A 22,817-nucleotide genomic window follows, 5' to 3' on the forward strand; every position below is an offset into this window, starting at 1 on the left:
TTCAGGGAAATCGTGCCTACTACGGGCTCCGCTAACTCCTGCGATCCAGAATACTCCAGCAACACCAGAAAAGCACGATATATCGCACACTGATACGTCCGGTACTCCTCTACGGGTACGAGTCCTCGACTATGTTAACGGAGGACGCCAATGCACTCGTTATTTTCGAACGGAGGGTGCTAAGGACTATTTTTCGCAATTTGTGCGAGCATGGCGTGTGGAGAAAGAGAATTAACTACGAGCTAGCTGAGCTGTGTTGCGGTGCAGATATCCTGACGGTTATCAAAGCCAGAAGGATGCTGAGGCTAGGGCATGTGATGAGGATGCCAGACTCATGCCCTACCAGGAAAGTGCTCGTTAGCGACCCGTTCGTCACGAGACTTAGAGGAGCACAACCAGATTTTAATATGTATTACATTACATGTTTCTTAGTTAAATTTTAAATTTTTCAGGACGCATTTTCTTCCAAAAGTTTTTTTTAACATTTTAGTGGAAATGGTATATGTACGTCGAAATGTTGTATCCTTAAAGCAATATGCCTTTTTTGTCACGATTGCGTTTTGCTCACTATAATTATTACGTGGAAGAATAGCATTCATTATAGAATAGCACGGCTTTCATGGATTATAAAAATTTTCAATTTTGAAAAATGGTTGAAATTTATAATGGGTGCTTTTTGCCCCAAAATCCCTTTTTCAGCAAAACAAAAAAAATAACGGTAGATCGACGCTGCTGAAATCGATCAGCTGTGAAAATCGTATCCCTCAGCGATACCACTATAAACGCATCTCGCATAAAGTGTGATCGCGTCTGTTTCGCTCTCGCTTTCTCCCGTCGCAGCAACCGCAAGCGCGCAGCAGTTATATGCAGACAATTCCCGGATATCTTCATTCAAATTGAAATCGCACCCCGAGCGCGTGTGTTCCCTATTGTTCTCGTGTCCTGTGGACATAGTTCGAAGTTTTAGCGTCAGAAAACGAAGTGTTTATTGTTTGTTTGTGAAAAAATAGCAGTCGTTTTTGGTTACTTTTACATCGAGAATATTGACCACAGTTTGAAAAGGTAAGATACTCCTTTTATTCGCAACCAAATACCGGCCCATGCAATTTGTGCGTTTAATGGAGTACACACACCGTGTGTGTTCTTTTTCCCTTCGATTATGGCGCATTTTGTGTGTGTGTGAGAGAAAACAAAAATGACGTCGTAGCTGTAGGTTCGTTGCTACAGGATTTTGCTTGTTCTGGATGTTCCCCGCGCGGAGTATCGAATTCGGTTCCGCTTACTCTGCCCGTTTCAATGGGTGCTTTGTTTCGGTCGCTCACAGCAGCCAGATGCGTATCGTGCGCGTTTTTATTACGTCCACGAGGGGACCGTTGGTTACCGCACAAAGAAGTGCATTTATTTCGAGAGAAATTTAGCCAGCTGTGTTCTGAATGTTGTTTGCATGTTCACAAAATGTTTGTTTAGCTACAGTTTCATCTAAATAGCGATCATAATCACGGCGATTTGGGAAAGGATTTTCTTTCTTAGGTTAGTATGGGAAATTTATTGAACTATGCCAATTTCCTATTGAACTGCAACATACACATTTTTAGTAATTGATATTGGTGTTCTTTGTGAAATAATTTATCGACAACGAACACGTTGATTCTTTCCGTAGCAACACGGGAAAGTGAGTGATTAAATTTCCCTCTCGATAAGGTTGATCACTCCATTTGTCCCGATGAAGTGCAATCAATTAGAGTTTCCTGTAATACCTAAACCAGTACTACTGCTGCTACTATCACTATCGATCGCTCAAGCAAAGAAGCTACCACGTATCTTCGTTTAATTGCCCAGCTAAACAACTTGCACTTTCTTTTACACTCAGTCTGGAAATTCTGGTTTTGCACATTAAAGGAAATTGACTAGCAAAAAAAAGCCATGGAGCGTCGCCCATGTTTGATCGGCTCGCTCTGTATTTGTAATGAACAGCATTCAAGTAGAGTGAAAAAGATGCGTTTCCTTTATATGCGTCTATCATTGGTCTGGGTTGGATTGGATATGCATCGTCAATGAGTCACGCAATGGCGCAATGGCATTGAAAAGTGTCTCTTGAGCATCAGTGAAAAGGGCCAAGCACCCCAGCTTGGTGAACTAGTTAGTTCGATAGAAAAAAAAACAGTATTAGGTTCCGATCAGGTACTCCTATGTTACTACTATTCCTCGATCGCATCGCTCAAGTTACTGTGATTACCTTCATTGCCTAGTGCGTAGTACTTCATCTCTACCAAGACGGGTAAAAGATCGACATCGGATCTTGTTGTCTTCCTTCCTTTATTGGTCTTCCGGGGAATAGGACCGGTTCATGTTCGAAGCCCACGCATACTGCCTTGTAGCCTTTCTTCTGCTAGCGATCGCACACCATACGCCTAGCGGCGATTGTTTGTTGTATACGAGTTGTGCTCCGGTTCGAGGGGCAATTCATCTTCGAATGTGAAAAAGAAACGTTCGCCCTCGGGATGGCTCGCATCCAATCAGCCGCTGCAACGAACGTCCCATAAAGCGTTCCATATTTGGGCTTAATACTTTCCTCTTCCGCCTGTATATTTCTTTCTGCTATGGTTGGTTGAAGGCTGCCAAAGTGCATGACCTGTGGAAGCAGAAGCGCATTTTCTTGATCATCAATATCTTAATCACAATAGAAAAGCTTACGCATAGACGAATTTATTTGTAGTATATGCAATAGATGTCATATGGCAATATCAATGCTATATAAAAGATTTGATCATTTTGCTATAACTGTCTGCTATGCATTTTACTCGTCACATCTCACTTCATAGTCACTATCTTCCTTTATTTTAGGTTGAAAAGCAGTGTAGTTAACAGACCGTTCGAGAATCGTACATATAGCGGCAAGGATATAGAAGCTCGGACGGCAGACGGCGATCATACTAGTAAAGCGGTTAAATATTGTGCACCCTATAGTCTAGCATCATTTCATTCTCCACCTACATACATCTCCATTATGTCGGCAGAAAAAACAGTCCAATCCAGCGCTGAAGGTAAGTACGCCAACCAATGCACTTCGCGGTTGCTACCGCTACCTTTGCCGTAGTCGTATTATTGATTTTAGCACGCGGGAAGCAATATTTATTCGCATTAATTATCGCAAAACCATCGCTTTGTGCAAAGTCGTTGTTGGTAAATCCATGAATTAGCTATACCTTTGGCGGAAGATACAGGAAAGGAGTTGTGCATTAAAACAAAGAGGCAGTGTTCCGTTCCTGCTTCACTTCTTCCGCATCGCTTAAGATATAAAGAAACATAATATTGTCCGTCTTAGCTTTGAAGGTTTAACAGATGTAACGACAACAAAGAGACGTCTGCGGCATAGGTCTGCGTTGTAAAAACGATCAAGATTGTTAACGTTTTGGGATACTGATTGGCCCCGTACTTGTGGTGAATGTTGGTAGCGGTTTCAATTGCGATGCCAAATAGTGGATTATGTTTTTGTTAATTTCCGTCCGAAAGTTGAAATTTTCCATTTCTTCCTTTTCCGGGGACGATATTAGAAAGTAGATTGTGTAGGAGTGTTGCAGGTAATCCAGCAAACTCCAGCAAAGCAAATTTTGACTTACGGTTCAACGTTGTGTTTGGTTTCGTTGCCGAACGTTACGTTTGGGGTATAGGTTTTTAAACGTTTAATGCAGCACATTCGTTTAGTTGAAGGATGTTGATCATTCCTTATTAAAGAGTAGGTCAGATATTTTCAATTTTGTGACAAGTGTAGCGTAGGACGGGATCGACGGGCTGTCGATAAAGAGATGGTTTTCTTTTTCGTTGCTGGACTACCCCTGTTTACGTCAAAGCGCAAGACAAAAATTATTTTTTAACAAAAAAATAATTACTCTAATCAGTACGGTTGCAAACAGATATTTTTCGTACATATTAACAGATAAATGGGTTTTCTATGCATGAGTAAGTATCGAATTTCATATAGCATACTCTAATTATGCAGTTTGCCGTGCAGTATTCGTACTGTTGTAAAAGAAATATTTAAACCAGAAAACTAAATAAATAAACGTCGTAGATCCAAGTCACGTATAAGTAAAAAAAGACTTTTTTGTAGTACGCAATATTATTCGATGTGTTATTAAACAATGCAGAGGTTTTCATCCTCTGCCAGCGGTTTTCAGTGAATTGTAGATATTTCATTTTGTTTACTAATATGCAACAGTACCTAAACTTGTTTTCCTTCAAATCTGGATGATTTTAACCTCATTTGGAGGAACTCATGTCATGCATTTGAAACTCATGTCACACATAATCAGTAGCGCAGTTATAAAAGAAAAGAAACTGGCTTGTTACAAATAATAAAAAGGTACGATCATGACGCAAAATGGGATCATCGGCATCGCCGTGTGGGACGGAGATCTTTGTTGTAGACATGTCTAAACAAAAACAAAAACAAAAACAGTAATAGACAATTGTCCATGATGGTCGTGGGAGCGTCCGCTCGAAGTGGATTTTGTATTGGGGTTGGTTTAAGTAGTATCTAAATTATTCCATTCGCAAGGCCTTCTACATTTCTCCGCCTGCTTACATATGGGAGGACTAAGAGAGAGAGAGAGTAATACCCAAAAATTGGCGGCTCGGTGGTTAATGTGATAAACGGCGCCGGTTCCACATGACAGGACCGAGTATCAAATCCCATCCGGACCGTCCTGCAATATCCGACTGCACTGACTATCCGACTGCGTGGTAAACATAAGTCTAGTAACCCAGAAACAGCTGGCATGACCTTACAGGTCGTTAAGCCAAGAAGAAGTCTCCCAATTCATCCATTGAGCTAATGTACGTTTGAAGTGCTTAAATTCACTATACACGACACTTTTGTTAAATTCATTTCAAATATTTTATACAATTTTATTTTATTAAAATAATATAAATTTTTGAAATCGGATTAAACAAAAATAAACAGGTAGTCCTAAGGAAGGCTATTAGAAAGCTACTACACACTGCACAATACTACAATACACAAAATCGTCAAAAGTCAATAAATATCTCTCATCAGGTCACCTTAAATGATACAATTATACATATGTACATATTTCTGGATGCTTAGTCGTGCCCCAATGGAAAATAACCAAGTTATTTTTGAACAATGATTAATTTAATGTTTATCAATACGACCAAGCCGTTCTATCTGAATAACAAAAAAAATAATATTTTAAACAACGTTTACAGAAATGTGTTTGGAATCATTTTTCATGCTATACACAGTATATAAAGAACTTTTTTTTTAATTTGCATCTCAAGTATGATGTCAATGTCGCGCAGGTATGCTTTCAGATACACATAAAAAACACTATCATAAAAATAATAATTGAAATCAAAATGTGTCGTGCGCATAGTCCTAATCATCGCAAATGTGCACTCGAAATTAGAACGGATGAATAGGGACTCTATTCTATCTTTTTACCTATTTTATATGAAAGGATATGGAAGGAAATGTTTAACAATCCTTGAATCCTCTATTTGTTATATTATCTATATTATATTTGCTCAAGGACATGACACTTGATGCAGTAAAAACATTGTATAAAACGTCCTTTAATACGTCCTCACTGTATGAATTGTATATAAAAAATCTGTTTACTCCGTGTTAAAAATTAAAGAATGTAATATTACTAATCAAAATTTGTATTTCATCAACATCTTCAAAAAACTAAAAGATATTTATTTTCTTTTGTTACTTTTTGAATACTTTTGTTACTTTTGGAGATTTACAAAAAAGTACATTTATTAATATTTCATTCGTTCACTACGTCGTGTGTGTAAAATTGATGTTACTAGACGATAGTGCGTGAATTCCCAAAGGAGTTCGTTGCTGTAACATAAATGCACTTTCCTCAGTGCATCGCTGGACGTTGTCCTTTGTATGAAATAGAGGATGAGGAAAAATATACGACAACGTATTGTAGTCAACGCAATAGTGTGGGGGAAATGGTAATACAGAATGGGTGGAGAAGCAGTGTTCTAATAATATAGTGTGATGTCCGTCCGACTTGGCGTCGTCCCATTCCAGGAGAAGTTGTAAGTGGCCGACTGGCACCATTTTTTTTTTGTTTTTTCCATTGGTTTAAATGATTATATTTAATAAGCTAAAATATTTAATAGTAATTCACACACATAACTCACAATAAAAATTATGAAGAAAATTTAAAAAAAATGGGATGTATTTTGTTAAACCTCTCTTTGTGTTAGGCAAAAGACAAGGAAGGCAAATGTTTATACCTTTTATTAGTACTAATAAAGACTTTTCATTGCTTTTTACATGTTGATCGGTATGCCTTGCAGGAAAAATTATTCCATCTTATCAAAAAACTCTTATCAAAATATTCGCATCTCAGGAAAATGTCATTCCTTCCGGCGGATAAAATAATAGGACTCTTCATGACAATCGCCCATGCAGCTATTGCAACTTTGCGTATTCGGTCGGTTGGGGCAAGATTAAAAAATGAAATAAAACCGGCAACCGCTGTCGAGGCTTTTCAGATTGTTTACGAGCATTTACCCTTAACATATAGGGGTCGCGTGCGTAAGTTTTTGTATGTGTGGGTGATGGGGACGGTAGCATATCCTGCAAACACCGATGAATAAAAGCTCGTCCTGCGCAGAAAAACAATTGCTAGGACTGTTGTGTACGGACATAGTCTGCTATGGGATGTATGGATGTGGTGGTAAACGATTCACGCTGGACGTAGGATATCGATCGATTTTCCTTCGCACAGATGTCCTTCGTTTGTCGTACAAAAGAAAATTCCTCGCCTAACATAAAGGTAAATCGTGGTGCACTTGTGTGGAAGCATGCTGTCCGCTAGACAGTGACAGCAACATTCGAGACAGCCGGTTTGGCTTGATTTTCCTACCGCCAAGGGGAAGGAGTATTGAGGAGGAGAGAAAATGCTGTCAGTTTTCCGATGCGGATCATTCGCACTACTTTAAGATTCCATCGCCGTATCCTGGTCGCATAACACAGTCCTGCTTTAGACGTCGACCCGTTTGGTGGTTGTATTTAAAATACAATAGTGTTTTCTCTACACAGTGTGGTATTTTTCCCGTACGGTACGGCCAGTGGTGGTGTGCGTGTGGGAATAAGAAAATTAAAAGCTGGGAAATTTTACAACAAATGTACTAGAGAAATCGGGAGAGGAAGTGTATGAGGAAAGGTTAAATTGTAATTGCTCATCAGTTGTACTGCCACGGCATCTGTTAGCCTATTGGATTGGAGTATCGTAAATGTGTACAAATGTTGTTCAAAATATAAAAAAAACCACACCTATGTTAATGCAAGTGATGCTTGGTATTTGAACTCCACAAAACTATTTGTAATGTTTGACTAATTTTGTTTGTTCGTTTAATTGTTCATAGTCGCATACCGTTTAAGCTTTATAAAAAAAGGAATACATGAGTTTAATCAGTTACATCTACAGCCTTCTTTGCATCGCGTCGATTTTTTTCGCGTTTAGCAGTGGTATGACAGTTACAGCAAACAATCTTCTTTAAGAAATGCCCCGCCCTGGACTGCTGAGTCTCATAGATTTGATGGGGTGTTTGTGGATGTGGTGGAGAAGAGTGTTTGCTAGTGCATGCGTATACTGTCCACAGCACTGACAGCTTTGCAAGCTGGCAGTTGATCGGCTCAAAACGAATCTTGATTATCCTTTCGCTTTTCTTTCGGTTTTCTGAACTGTGCTATTCTTAGTATAAGTGTATGTGTTATAAATGAGTCGGATACCGGTATTGGAGGAAAAGCTCATTTTACAACCGGAACACAGACATACAGGTGCCGGTGACTGCAAATCCATAGAGACATATTGAGGGCAGGAATCACCAGCGCTGAGAAACTTCCAATTGACGTTTGATTATCGGTTCAGTTCTCGTCGGTGTTTCTTGGGCTGGGATACGGATTACGGATAGACAGCATAGAAGCTACTGCATAGGCGCAGTGGAACTTATTAAGCAAACTGGTTGTTGCAATCTATGTGAATTAGTCAGCTTTGCATCGTTTGAATAATTTTTTAAAGTGTTGTTAAAATTGAACTTGAATCTCCATACTTCAGTCGGTGTTGACGAGAATACATCTGTGTCGATATTATTGTATCCATTGAAAGATAACTTGAAGTGAAACATTAAACATAATAAATGATTGAACTCTGGGTATTTCTCTGAGATCAAATCCATCAAATCCATCCATTATTAACAGTGTAATAATTTCTTAGTTCCAACATAGTGTGATTGACAGAATACTGGTTAAATACCAAAAAAAATAGTACATCAAAAATATAAACCGAGTAAGCTCCAGTGTTGTACGTGTTCGATTCGTGTTCTACACTCCTAAGCTAAATTTTATAGTCTACAAAATGTTGATTGGATTAGTGCGAGATTCCGTGATGCAGTGCTTCTGCCATACGTGTCGAGCTCCTGTGTTGCCGGCAGGTGAGAGATGTCTTATCGAATCAATTGGAGCAAAATAGCAAGATGTGAAATGGACTAAGCGATTGAAGCGACTGATGATGTATGATCAAAATAAGCTCAGTATCACGCCTACCACATTTCACGTCTGTGCATATCCTTTTCCGATGTTACATACTTGTGAAGAGTTGTTTGTCGTAGTTGCACAGAAAAAGACCTTATTATTTTAATTTGACAATAAAACACCTTTTGACAAACGACGAATGACCTTAACGTTGATATAACGATATACTTCCGTCCGATAACTGGATTAGATAAAGGTTCTGAAAAAGCTCTATTATCTAGTTTTTGTACAAAATTAGCTTAGTTTAGTTTGGTTTATTCGAAAAAAAAACATAAACGGCTACCAAGGACAAAAACGTCCTAAAACTTTGTTGCCCAAGTGGTCACTGGTGACCATGAATAAGTAATATAATTCCTTGTCTGCGAAGCAGCGTTTTGTTGCAAAAGCCACGCATTTGTTCGCAATTTCCACTGTATTTTAAGGGTTTGTTTGAAGAGAGAGGAGGTGGTTTAGTGGATAAAAGAAACAGGAGAACTTTGTTTTGTAAAGCACACGTAGTTTCGATTTTCACGACGTTGAAACACGAAGGAAGGTAATGAAGGTAACGTCGGCCGTAGGATTATATAACTTTATGTGCACAAAATAAATAAGAAACGCTAGTCGGTTTCGGTTGATTCAGGGGGCTTTTGCCTTTTTAGGCCCTTGGAAGATTCTAGTGGACGAGCCTGTGGATGACTCATCCAAGAGCACAGACGACGGTCGGTCGGGTTGATTCGTAGCCGTTTTATCGTCTTCGACTGCGTCGTCTCCACAGTTTCTTTTTTTTACTGCCATCAGCTTCGATTTTTCCAGCTTGGTGCCGATGCCGGCATTCGTTTTTTGTAACGTCTCGTGGAAATGAAAAATTCGCTGAACATAAGTTTTACGGCCATTTTATACTGGTGTTGGTGGTATTTTTGGAAGGTTCTAAATATCAGTTGATGTTTTTTTTACCAAAAAGTAACAAGGAATCAAATTGTATCTTCCGTATGTTTAATGATTTGTTCACTTTTTATGATACTTAAAAATCAAGCTAGATACTAGTTATATGTATGTAAATTTGTTTATTTTTGATTTTTTATCTTTATATTCTTGTTTTATTATTGATAAAGACATATAAATGTATCAATACGGGCAAGCTGTTCTACTTGAATGAAAAAAAGACATAAATGCATAATGTTTTCAAACAAATAAATAGTCATAATGAGTAAGATTAGTTGCTCACACGTAGCGTAAAACATTGTGATTTATGTACGTCATTCAGTCGAAAGTCACCTTCAATTTTGATTCTTTCTTTGGTGGGATCAGTGAATTCCGGGAAGGTACTCAGTGATGCCAGCCACGTACATCAGCTGATAGGCAAAGAAGGTACTCTTGCGCTAATGCTGCTGGCTTTTTTCCTTTTAGATTCTCACTGCTCCGTTAACGATGTTGCAGATATTTTCTCATAAAACATGCTGTTTTTCTCAATGTTGATTTAATAGCTTTTGCAATATTACATTGCCTATTTAGACGGTTGTTGTTGCAATTTTTGGTTGACTTGGTAATGTTTTTGGTGTGACAAGAATGTTGCGCAATAATTTTAGCATTGAAATGTGTTATATTTTATATATGCAGCAGAATGACGTTAAGTAAATAAATAACCGTACATTGCAGATTAGAACTAAAGTTATTTAGTAAGCAAAATATAATTTAATGAATATTGGAATTAAAATAAAAAGAGAGCACAGTAATTTTTTTAAAAGGTTTATATTGTTCTCATGAGTAAGGTAACATTAATTTGGTGAATCATTCCCATCCTCTGTTCGTCCGGCTTAGAAACGGAAATTCGATTTCTCTAACTTCTTCGTAAAGCTCGTAAAAATCGATCCTTCCAAAATTATCTTGTTTTCAAAATTGTTTCGTCCGCGAAAGAGATGGCATGTTGCCAAAAACGAGCATAAATTGCCTCAACGTATTTACGCTACATCTCTATGGCAAACCAAAGCAAGTAGAACTTTAGGCGTTTTTCTTTTTTGTACTGGCCGTTTCGCTTGAACTATTATTTTTTTTTGTTGATTCGCATAATTCAACTGTCAGTCCAAATAGAAGTCACGCCTTAGTACCTGCAAATTTCATTTAATGTTGTGTGTTTGTGCGGCTCATGTTTATGCGGTACTAAAAACACGATTAACACACATCGTACTGGTAATGAAAATTGTGTTCATCAAGAGTCGCGATAAGGAGTTGTGTCTACAGCAACACAGAAAAAGGACCACACGGTCTGAAGTTTTGATATGTGAATCACGAAACATGGTTCCCGGTTTGAATAGGTAGTAGAATAATCCAATGAAGTAGTATTGGTTAAACTGTGTGCCGGAGTTTTTTTTCGTTAGTCAGGAAGCGGTTATATGGTTTATTTTCCATAAAAACTATTGCAATCCTTGATGGCTCCACTATACGATGCGTTTCCATGTTTCCAATGTTTTTTGTCCACGAGTGAACTGCAGTTCAACGACTACGACAGGCGGTGCTGTGTAGTATATGTGACTAAAAGAGTAACAAATACATAATACGCAAGTATGCGGGATGAATTTCATGCCGCACGAACATTATAAGCGCTCATGGCTTAATTCTACATTCCCCTCTTTCGCTTACTTTCGGTGGCCTCGAACATTTGGCCCTACCTGGAATGCAATTTCTAGGCACTGCAGTTTTTTGTTGTTGTTGTGGATCCTATCTTTTGCCCCGAGTTAGTGTTGGGGAACTGCATGAGCTCATAGGCGTAAAGGAATCGGTTTTTACCTATGCCGGCCTTGTGACTCCACTGTGGCGCTGATGCCTTACAGGGTGGCATTAGTAAGCAGAATCAAGGGGAAACATCAACTTGCTGACGCAGAATTGGAGCCACAAATGTCGGGGTTGTAGTCGGAGGCAACAACCCTTTCCATGTTGGCATCCGACTATCACACTTGAAGGGCATGATTAGCACTTGAAGGGCTGTTAGGAGTAGTAAAGCGAAAAGTGGGAGTTTTGGAGAAAATACTCGGGCGCCGTTCAAGAGGACATATAGCCTGGTGCCATTTGATTGTGTGTGACTCATCACACGTGAAACCAAGCGTGATGCATGGAGCAGACGATGTGGGGTCGCATTGATTAAATGCAGTTTTTCAAAAGTATTACATTGCAGTGTTTGAAACTATTGTCTTAATCCAATATATGAACGAAGGTTTAATTCGTTGAAGAATAGCACAATACGTTAACTACCAAAATTAAATGTTCTGCTTACTGAAGCTATTATTTGGTACGAGCATTGGTTTTTTGGAACAAAAAATTGACCAGATGTGTCAAACCAACACGTCTTTTTGCAAGGAACATTGCATGTTCGATGATTGATTTTCTCACAATTGTAATGTATCCTCTGTTTATCTTGTATCTTCAGATCATGCGTGGAATGAAGATTTTTCCTGACTTATGTATCCGGAGTTATATATTGACAAAATAGTCCAGGTTTTTTGGGATTATATATCCATAAATAGAAAAAGCACCAGGACGGTGTTAAGTTTTCATGAAAAAAATGTATGAGGAAAAATATGCGCATGGCATAGAATTAAACACACGATTGTTGTGATTTGGCCATTTAATTATGCTGGTACGAAACCAGCAACTCCGTTTGGAACAAAAATGTTGGTACTGATCCAGCAGATTTACCAACGGATTATGTTTGATGATTATGTATTAGATGGAAGCTTTGGATGTGTTGTGATTTTATGCAGTTGATCGCAAACAGAATTTCCATCATGCGAGCACTGCAGATGATTTTAAATCGAGCTTCGTTTTGGCCAAGGTTATGGAAGTAGGGTATACAAATGATTATCAGTAGAGAATTAATAGTAGTTCATGAATAATTAAATTCAGCGTGATACAACCATCAAAATTAAATTAACGACATTTGTTCGGAAAGTGCAGCTTTTCATGCATAAGGGTGAAAAGTTCATTGAAATAAATACTGTTATAATGCAGTCTGTTCAGCATGAAAGCAGATCTTCGTATTATATACGAAATGCGAATGAAGGTTTTATGTATAACATTGAGCACTGTGATGACAATCTATCAAATCTAATAGAAGTACATTTACAGATATGTAATGTAAATGTAAAACCTTTTTATCAAAAATATTCTGCTCCTACTCGTACTCTTCCCTTCTTTTGTGCATCAGTGTTGCATGTGAATTTTTAATCCTTTGTTAGTTGTTTTGTTAAAAAAAACAACGACATTGGTATACAATAATACATTGTATATCAGCTGTTAAATCATCATCGTTGTTTAATTTTCAATGCTGCATCGACGATTCCTTAAGCTCTGTGCTCTGTTCCCTTCGAATCATTTATCGATTGCGTTGGTGGTAAATGGTATAACGATGGTGACGCTGCTGAATTTCCGTCATTGCCATCGGTTTTGTGGCATCGTCCGGATGGGGTGCTTTCGACACTAAATTTTTCATTGGCTCATTGGGAGCCGGACGTCCTACCTTTCGAGAGACAGTTCGGTATGCCACGGTCTCTATTAGCTGTGCGCTGTGCTGCATCTCTGGTTTCACTGGTTGCTGATAGCACCGAAGAGAAAATGAAATTAATGAACGAACTATTCCCGGGAATTGTCACAAAGGGGAAATGATGGTCAAATCGAATTAGCTTGCTGAATGCTTCATACCAAACGGAGAACCCTTAACGTTCCCTGCAGGACAATTCCATGCTTGTCGTTAGCGGTTAGTTTGTAGGTGTTTACGAGAGTGTATTGTAGACGCGCTCAGATTGAGCATGGTTTCTATGAATGTGTTGAAAGCACGAATTGAGGCGGATAAAATAGTTACCCATTTATTTACCCCGGTGGAGTTAGCAATAATGGTAAATTGTTGACAAAAAGAGAATATTTAGCTGGAGGTGTATTCAGACATTAAAATGTACAATGTACGAAACGACTTGCTGACTTTAATAATAGACAGATATAAAATTCGACTGTAAATTAAACTTCATTTTGTCCGTAATAAAATACGTTTTTGATTCGTAATTCAATTTTATAATTCATTCGATCTCATAGCCTTAATGTAACAAATTAATCACTGTCTTCCAAAATTATTTAAATCACAAACATTTTTTTTGGTCTATTCGACAAACAAATCTTCACAATATAATTAAATTGATAGCGTGTTAAATACGTACTAATACTTCCTGTCCGAAATGTTTTGCTTGCCGCATTTTGTCAAAAATCATCTAATACCACATTATGCAGTCAATCGACGATCAGCTCCAACAAAAAAACCAACTAAAACTCGAACCAAACAGCCAAAGGCGTCCAAGAAAGTAAAATTCATAAGTAAGTATATGAACAGTCTTTTGAATGATCAAAGCACGGCACAATTGTGTATATTTGTCATTATTTTAAAGTGAACCGCTTCTATTTGTAAATCGATTAATTTTAGTTAGTTATCCTCAGTAAAATAAAACGAAATTAGCAATTCAGTAACATACAGATTATTTGTGCAGCGAGCTTAGAAAAAAGAAGGTTTTGAATTTCAGTGTATTTCAATAGAAAATTTGTTGATTAGCTCAGTTTTATATGAATTTAACCATCATGCTTAGTTGCACTATTGCTTTCCTTACTTCAAACTACAAACTAACTTGAGATGTTATCAATGTAACTTGTTGTATTGCGCTAAATAATGTTATCAGCACCTGTATATTATGTATATGAATTGTATATAAGGTAAAAAGCTGTATTGTTTGAAAAATGCGTTGCTAACTGTTTTATCCTCATAAATTGATTCCATATTTTAGTTTTATATTTATGGAATTGTCGCCACCAACGAATGGCAAATGAGTGAGAACCCGAGAATAGAACATCCAAAAGTGTCTAGCCAATACGTCTGGTCACGCAAGCGAATTGTTAGTTTTGCTGTAGTCTATGCGTATCGTTGTCGGTTGTGTTTATCTGAAGGAAATCGATCGAAGCGCTTACGTTTCACTCTTTACGTTTGGAATCATGGTAAACGGGCTTAATATTTTATCGATTGGTTTTTGTGTTTGTAGCTGACGGTTAATTATTTTATTTTGGAGTTGCATTTTTTGTACCTTGTTTTCCCGATAAAACATAACAAATACAATAAATCATTCAAACAAGTTACATTTTTGTTTTTTGGCGACGGTCACAAGAGGGTCAATAGAATGTTGAATGTTGTAATTGGTCCTTCATCAACCAATTTAATGAATTTATTCATTAGGGATTTTGACGAATGCACATGTCGTCAGACGTGTCATATAACGACTACATTAGAATTGTTAATGTTTGTTAAGTGATTTTAATATCTGTGTTAATTGATGACACATTTTGTCGTAAGGATAATCTTTGATTTAAATCACGAGAAACGAATGTTACTCTTTATGTTTTCTGTATTACACTATGTTTTTTTGCGAACATTTATTTTATTTATTGTTTCATTTTGTTTGAAAAAGGTTTTGTTTTTTATTTTGTAAAGCATTGCGTGACAAAGGATATATTTATCGAATGTAAAGAAAAATACTGTTTTGTAATAGATAGACTTAATAGTGGTTTTGTTCATTGTAAATACGCTTAAATTGTTGATATTCACTTCAAAATTTTATCACTAGGTATGTATTTTAATCTCTCTCATTTGGGGTTCGCTCTCATTAGATCTTACTAAACTAATTTTACGCACAGTGGAGGATAATTCATCCTTGCTACGACGATTAGATTTTGTATCGGTCCTGTTGGGTGAAACTGGCACCGGTAGCAATTATTGCGTGAAACCACAAGCTCTTTTCGATTGATGAGGTAACTCCTACGGAATTTTTCCTTTGGGAAATTTTTCAAATTTATATAAAAAGAGGTTATCTCTTATTCTGCCATTTCTGGCTTTTCTTGACGTTATTTTCCCGTTGTATAGCTTAATATTCCATCCTACGTTCGGATGTACGGTTCGTGTAAAGGTAGATGCCGCTACCACCCTATACCACAGGGTCTCATCACTTCGAATGTTAGAAATTCCCATTTAAGAGCTCAATACGTAAAATCAACATGCAACATACAAAATGTATATAAAACACGTTATGTTATATATACGCACAACCAACCAGTTTTGTGATGTAGGTTGAATTTTGAATTTATCTTACCGAAATAGATCATGTTATTATTGATTCGAGTTGCTCCATAGAGCAAATCATTTGGCCATTCCGGTCAAGACATGCGGGTATTTTAAGCTTGAATTGGTTTCGTTCAATTCGACTAGAACACTACATAATTTTCTACACTTCAACGTAGAAATGACAGAGAAATTTTTCATTTCTTTTTCTTCTTATGTGGCAGCACCACATCGTCAGGAAAGGTCTAGGGCTACCATTTCTTGTTATTTTCGACTTGATGTACCCGTCTTCGGATAATCAGTCCTGCGTACGGGGGTTCGGTCAGGATGAGATTTGATACCCGGTCCTGTCGGATAAAGACCGGCGTCGCTACTATGTATACCACCGTATCGCTCATTTTTTAATTTTTCTGTGTGTTAAAAACAGATACTTCACGTTGAAAGCTATTGCCTTTCCCTTTTGACTAAAAGTTGGTTGTTATGGGCATGAAAATGGTTGAAAAAGGAAATCATCTTCCCTCCTCATTTGTTCTGTCCCGTTTTTATTGAGCTTCTTCCACGGTTTGTAAAACCGCTTGAGGCGGATGAGGATTTTATTATTTAATGAAGTCTATTGCTATTTTCTGCTCCGTTATGGAATTCTATGTTGCATGTTGTAAAAGGGAGAGAGAGAGAGAAAGGGAGAAACAGCATTACAGCAACAACAAGTTCTTTTGTGTTGGTGATTCATACTTTCTCATCAGTTGACTGTATCCTGTACAGACTAGACGAACGGATGGAAGAATTATTCTTAGGTTTTCATGTCTTTTATATATAAACCTTCTAGTAATGGCAGATCCACGATAGAAAGTGTCTGAATAGCAGGTGAAACTATACACCGTTGAATCCTTGCGCTTTGGCAGTTAAAAAAAATGTTGCAAAAATGGTAAATGGATAGGAGAGCTTTCTTTCATAACTTAATTGCTCGGCAGCAAAAAGCTTTGATTGTGCAGAGCCAGTGATCTCGAGATTAATGTAAAGCATAACTGGTTTGCTTGCTGGGTGAAGTGAAGGAAGGCACAATGCTAGAGGTTGGAGGGTGTCGACTGCCTGGAAAACAATAATCGTTAAGCTGAAGTTAATTATCTCCAATGGGTTTAAATTAGTTGCCTTTGTGCTGTTTTGTAAACAATATTATTCACTGTTTTTTTTTAATTGAACAAATCCTGTAGCGGTTTTAAAGCGCAATCATTGAAAAATTGTATTTCCGGTTATTTATCGGAGGTTAGGTGTCGTAATAAAAGATTTGATTCATTCCGGGAATGAAAAATTATATTCATATAATGACATTGATTGATGATTGCAAATCACTCCCGTTCCCATAAATAAAATTAATTTCAGTCAAATGCAATTACATTGTAACGTGATAGGCACCCGTTTCTATCAACTATTAATAAAGTGTGGTTTCAGTCATAATTATGTGATGTAGATTCGGTTAAACATTTCCAACTTGGTAATGTTAGATCATTTTTTGCGACTTTCCTTGGATTTGATGATGATGAAGATAAGCTCCACCCCATACTCCCACTCTTGTATGGGAAGGACGAGTTTTGTCTATATTTTATTGGTGCTAAGATTTGAAAAGCATTATTTTTCAATGTTACGTTTATTCAGTATATCTACAATTAATCACACATCTCGAAGATAAGGAACTTTAATGAGGCATTTTGATATTAGTACATTTATCATATGAAAATATTCAACGGATTTACCTTAAGACAAAAAATCTTCCTTTGAGCGACAATCGGGCAAGATATACATGTCTCAGACTTTAGTGTGTGTCCTATATGTCGCAACCTAATTCCTTCATTGAATACCAAAAAGCAATTTCCTTCAACCAGACACGTTAAGATGCTGTGACCATAACAGCTTCGTACCTATCTATGAAGATGGACGATTCGGTTTTTTCCTATTTTCTTGGATAACATGCGTCACAAAAAAAATTTACGTGAGCTAGACTGTCAGGGCAAAAAAAAGATAAAAGTATTACAACACTGCTGCGATGATATCCTGCTTTGAAAAATCAATATTTTTTCAATCTATTAAGTACAGCTACTAGCGTTGTTAGTATGTGTAGATAACGTCGATTTTTTTTGGTTTGGAAGAAAATGTGCTATTTATACAACGTTCATTTGTCGAAAAATATTTTAGTGTAATGTGGCAGTTGTAATACATAAAATTTTGGAAGTACGATACTAAAACCCACCTGTAATCACAGGAACTCCAATAATATTTACTTATTTTATCATTTTACAATGATGTAAAAAACAGCAACAGTTTCCCTTATTGTGCTTAAAAAACATAAATCTGGTTAAAAAGAAAATTAATGTACACTTAACGGTTATTCTCGGCGCAGCGTTAGAAAAAGAAAAGATAGTTTTTTTGTGGCAAAGGTTTAATGTACCCCATATAATTTACAGTGCCAGTGTCAGATGTCAGCAAAAAACATAGACATTGAATTTTCACTTGATCCGGCTTCTTTGTTTTACTTAAAAAAGAATATGAATTTTTTTGAAGGACTTCATGCTGATGAAATAATATTTGATATGTAATTGAAAAGAAAAGAGAACAATGCTCAAGTATTTGTAAACGAATATATAAATGGCAAAATTGACTTCTTTATTCAAAAACTACAAAATGAATATCCACAATCTATTTACCTTCCCTGTTCAATTGATATATTTTACGATATTTAGTACATAAAATTCTGACCCAGGCAGTATATAAAAAAATGTTATTTTTATTGACACCGGAAGGGTTTATGGGCAATCTGTTGTATATCGGTAAGAGGATTTCTAATTGCAAACTGGTACATTTTTATTTGGAATACAATTGTACAGAAATCCCTGCCGTGGCAAATGTTTGAAATTTGATCCTACGTAACTTGATTGACTTTTTTTCAAAACAGTTTTTTGCAGTATGTGTACATAAATTGAACAAAGGAAAACACCATAGATGCTGCGTTAAGACAAATATGAAAAGTACAGCACTTTTTGACGAAGAATTATCGATCGTATTCGTATCAAGCTAACAGAGTTATTCGGTGTAAGCTTGTCAGCTATTGTTTTCAACATTGCACTGCAGATACTCTTAACTTAGCGCACCGTTTCAAGCGAAGAATTGGCTGTGAATTTATGTTTGCCTTACTACGAAAATTGAATCAGGATTTATTTCTCCACACCTAAAGAATGTAATCATTTTTTTGTCGATAAGCATGGTTTAACGGACCCGCTCGCTATATCAATTTAAAAGTCGTGAATAAAATGTTGCTCTTTTACGTTTCATATTTATTTCCAGCTACTGAGATCCGTTGCCAGGAAAAGTCGAAAGGCGGCCTGTGCTATGAAGTAATCCTGGCAGAGCCAGCAGGTAATGTGGCGTTGCCGAAACTTCCACCAACCCAGGGCAAGAATGTGTCCGCGGAGGAGATCGAAGAGAAGCTAAAGGCTGCGGAAGAACGCAGACTATCTCTGGAGGCAAAGAAGATGGCTGACTGGTCGGCAAAAATGGCTAAAATTGAAGAAGCTTCTCGCAAGAAAGATGAGCTGGACAAAGAATTCAAAACACATGCCAAGGAGGTGCTGCACACCAAGATGGAACAGTATGAGGAAAAGCGAGAACAACAGCTATCCGAAATAAAGGAAAAACTAAAGGTACGTATGCGTCCTAGGTCGCGATTGCCAATAATGATTGTGCATTAAGATTGTTGCAAGCTCATTAAAATTTGTTGGAACTTTAATAAAATTGTTTCATCTAAATATTGATCGCCTGTTGTAAAATTGCAGACACACGCAGCCGATATTGAGAAGACGAGACAGAGTTTGGAGCAGCAAAAGGTGGAGGAGCTGCAAAAACATCTCGAAGATAAATTGCGAAATGCTGCCACGCTTCGTGATGATAACATTAAGAAAATTCTGGATCGACTAAAGGAACACGTACGTATTGTGATTATTGTTTTCCGGGATCAATCAAGTTTGTGTTATAAAATGAGTCTTGGAGATAGGTTAACATACTCTTTGATCTATTACACTTCCATGCACTTACGCATGTACTTCCTCGTACTTATTGCATTTTATACGTACTTGGTTGAGCATCGTCCTGCGTTCCGTATGAAACTATTTGTTAATTTTCAGTTTCTTACATTTGTCTCTGTTCGTTTATCTTTTCTTTTTTTATCCATGTAAACTTGCCCTTCCGCCATGCACCATGCGTGTACACCTATGTTGTATTATATCTTGCAAAAAAAAACATTGAATGAATAATGCATCGGTGGTCGGTATTGAATACTATTTTAATCCTATCATGGGTGTTATCGACTTCACCTGGATGAATTAAAACACTAAACAATAACTGCAATACACACATCATTTTATACCACTGTTCACCTTTCAAACCACTGGTCTTCAAATCTGGTTCAAATCATTCTACCTCTAATCCCTCCATAATTTCCGATAAAATAAATATTTTTTGTTTGGATGAATGATTGGATATCTGGAATAACTGTTGAACGTGCTTTTTCGGTATTTCGTTCACATAATTGTGTGATTTTTATTTTTGAATTGATTCGTTGCTTGCATTTACCTCAATGCGATCCCCTGCTATTGACAATGAAAATTCAATCGTATTGTTTATCTGTTTGCCCTCGTTATGTGACCTTTCTGTTTGTCTGATGGTGGAGATATCCTTTTTGCTTTTGCCTGGTTTATTGATGAAAATGGTTCCTTGTCGCTCGTTCCAATATCTTTTGGTTTATTTGCACAATATATTTGGATAACGGGTCTCATCACACATTTGAAACCGCATCGTGTCCGGAACATGCTTCTCTTCTGTATGTACCGGCGCGTTCCATGGGTCACGTTCTTACTTAACATGTCTGTTAAATCTGTACTTTTGCAAACATCGCCCTTCGGTGCGACTTCCTGTTGATTTTCTGGCAATAATTAATTATGTGGTTTCCTTTTCACTGTTTTCACCCATTCAATGGCATTTTGTTTCCCTTTATATGGTCTGCTAAAAATCCTTGAACATACGGTACCTGTCTGATTAATTTCATCATATTTCATTTCGTTCATAATTTTTGTTCTATATAATCATCTCAATCATCATATGAATAACACACACAAAACTCGCACACACATACAGAACACCGATAAGTTGAATGAAGTCCGTGCAGCCTGCTACCAGACCGAAGCACAAAAGACCACCGAAAAGACGCGTGTCATCGAAAACAAGCTGTCCACCGCCGAGCAAAATCGTGAAAAGGAACTCCAGAAGAAATTGGAAAACATTCGCAAGCACGTAGGTTTTCTTTGAGTTTTACTTTCATATGCTTTTAATTTAAATTATTTGATATATTTTTAGAAAAAAATCATTGATTATATGATATGTCTATTTCATTTCTTTATTTTCCAACATCCCTTTGTAAATTGGGCCAACATATTTAAGTTGTTTCAACATATATGAGTTGCTAATTATCTTATCTACAATCTCTCCGTGTCAGTGCACATTCATCAAAGAACAACAACAGCAATCCCATTATCTTTCTATTTGAAAAAGTTAAAATGTTTTTTTAAATGTGTTTAAAGAACTACTCAATGTAAGTAGTCGGAATTTAGTACTATTTATTTTAACAGAACTTCGTTCATATTTTTAATGCAATACACAAACCTTAAAACCAATTGAATATTTGTTTTTGTTGCTGCAACACTCTTTTTATAATTGGCCTTTGTCGTTGCTTTACCTGAATTGTTGTTCTTGGGAGTTGTGCGACTACTCTCCAAGTTTTTACTTTTTGCAAATGTCTTAATATCCTAACTGCAATGAAATCAGTTAATTTGGAGATGTTTTTTGTGTCCCATTTATTTCCAGGAACGACGTGCTGAGTTGGTTCGCCAGAATAAGGCGGCTCTGGCTCAGAAGACGGATGTTACGGCTTCGTCTGGTTAGACAAAAACAGCAGCGGCTTGAATTAATATGAAATAACAACACATACACAGACACGCATACACAATACACACGATATGCTAACACTAACAAAGAAGCAAATATTGCATAATTTAAGTATCGCAAGCACACGCAGAAAAAAGGTCGCAAAAATATCTTGTTTTTTTTATTCGAGTTATGTTTTAATTAATGAACCAATACGAATGTTTGTGAAAATTGCTGGTAGAATGAACCGTGTTTAATTTACAAATATGAATTCAAAATGAAATAATCAAGCAAATCCACTTGTGATGCAGGGCAGGAAACCGTTGGAAATCGCCAATGACCTGTTATAAATCGTGAAAAAATTAGCCAATCGAGAACCAACTGATCACGATCAATAACATTATCTAACACAGCATAAAACAGAAGAAAAACATGCACCTACTAATCAACAACCAACTTGCGCATTGAACCAGATAGATAGTTAGATAACGAACATCAACTTGAAAATCTGAAACGGGTGGAGCTCATGAATCTGTATTAAGAACCCAAGACCATAATGTTGTTTAATTAAAAAAATGTGTAGCTTTTTCGCGCATATTACATTACTCAAGTGAATGTTTGAAATTGTGCATACTGTCTTGTCATCTGAAGATAGATACGAAAGCGCGGCAGCATGAGCCTCATGGTAATAAACATCTATATCAGAAGCGCAGCAGAAACAAATTGCTCTAGTAAAAGTAAATGAAATGGGATGAGTGAAATGATAAAGTATGATGTTAAGCTCAACAAGCCGACAAAAACGATAAAAAGACTAACAGGAGTTTTACTTTGTACTGCCCTCGTATGGTAAGTCCTTTCTAAAAGGCTCGAAATGTAAAACTATTTGAATACAGAGAAGAAATAATGAACCGGTATCAACATCTTAGTTTATCTCTGCCCATGTCACAAAAGTTGTCACTATAAGAAGCGCAAGTAACACAAAAGCACAGTCAAAAACAAAGATTAATAACATACTAACAGAAAGTTAAAATAGAGCTGAAATCAATGAAGCAAAATAAACGCAACATTAAATGAAAAAAATATTTACCCTCTCCCACTTTCCTTTCTCACTACATAAAGAAACTACTATAGACAAAAAAAAAGTATGTA

At 36.9% G+C, this 22,817-nt stretch overlaps 1 protein-coding gene across 3 annotated transcripts; it reads left to right on the forward strand.

Annotated features, from left to right (window-relative positions):
- Positions 1-880: 880 nt before the first annotated feature.
- On the forward strand, positions 881-22,750 carry LOC125766149 (stathmin). 3 transcript variants are annotated; one of them, XM_049431841.1, is made up of 7 exons: positions 7,012-7,110; positions 8,268-8,484; positions 13,835-13,918; positions 19,038-19,393; positions 19,526-19,675; positions 20,883-21,038; positions 21,609-22,750. In XM_049431841.1, exons 2-7 carry the CDS (start codon positions 8,409-8,411, stop codon positions 21,684-21,686), a joined length of 900 nt encoding a protein of 299 aa, XP_049287798.1. In that variant the 5' UTR covers positions 7,012-7,110; positions 8,268-8,408; the 3' UTR covers positions 21,687-22,750. The 3 variants fall into 3 exon arrangements, with proteins under 3 accessions (XP_049287799.1, XP_049287800.1, XP_049287798.1); XM_049431842.1 differs by lacking the exons at positions 7,012-7,110; positions 8,268-8,484; positions 13,835-13,918 and adding exons at positions 881-1,062; positions 2,845-3,044; XM_049431843.1 differs by lacking the exon at positions 20,883-21,038 and having other exon boundaries at positions 7,011-7,110.
- The last annotated feature ends 67 nt before the right edge of the window (positions 22,751-22,817 follow it).

This window comes from Anopheles funestus, chromosome 2RL (genome assembly GCF_943734845.2).
Source record: "Anopheles funestus chromosome 2RL, idAnoFuneDA-416_04, whole genome shotgun sequence".
NCBI lineage: Eukaryota > Metazoa > Arthropoda > Insecta > Diptera > Culicidae > Anopheles > Anopheles funestus.

Bases quoted from the DNA above. Each gene is read 5' to 3' on its own strand.
- LOC125766149 (XM_049431841.1), top strand. From the start codon at position 8,409: ATGTTGATTGGATTAGTGCGAGATTCCGTGATGCAGTGCTTCTGCCAT. The intron at 8,485-13,834 runs GTGAGAGATGTC...CACATTATGCAG, and splicing joins AGCTCCTGTGTTGCCGGCAG to TCAATCGACGATCAGCTCCA. The intron at 21,039-21,608 runs GTAGGTTTTCTT...ATTTATTTCCAG, and splicing joins TGGAAAACATTCGCAAGCAC to GAACGACGTGCTGAGTTGGT.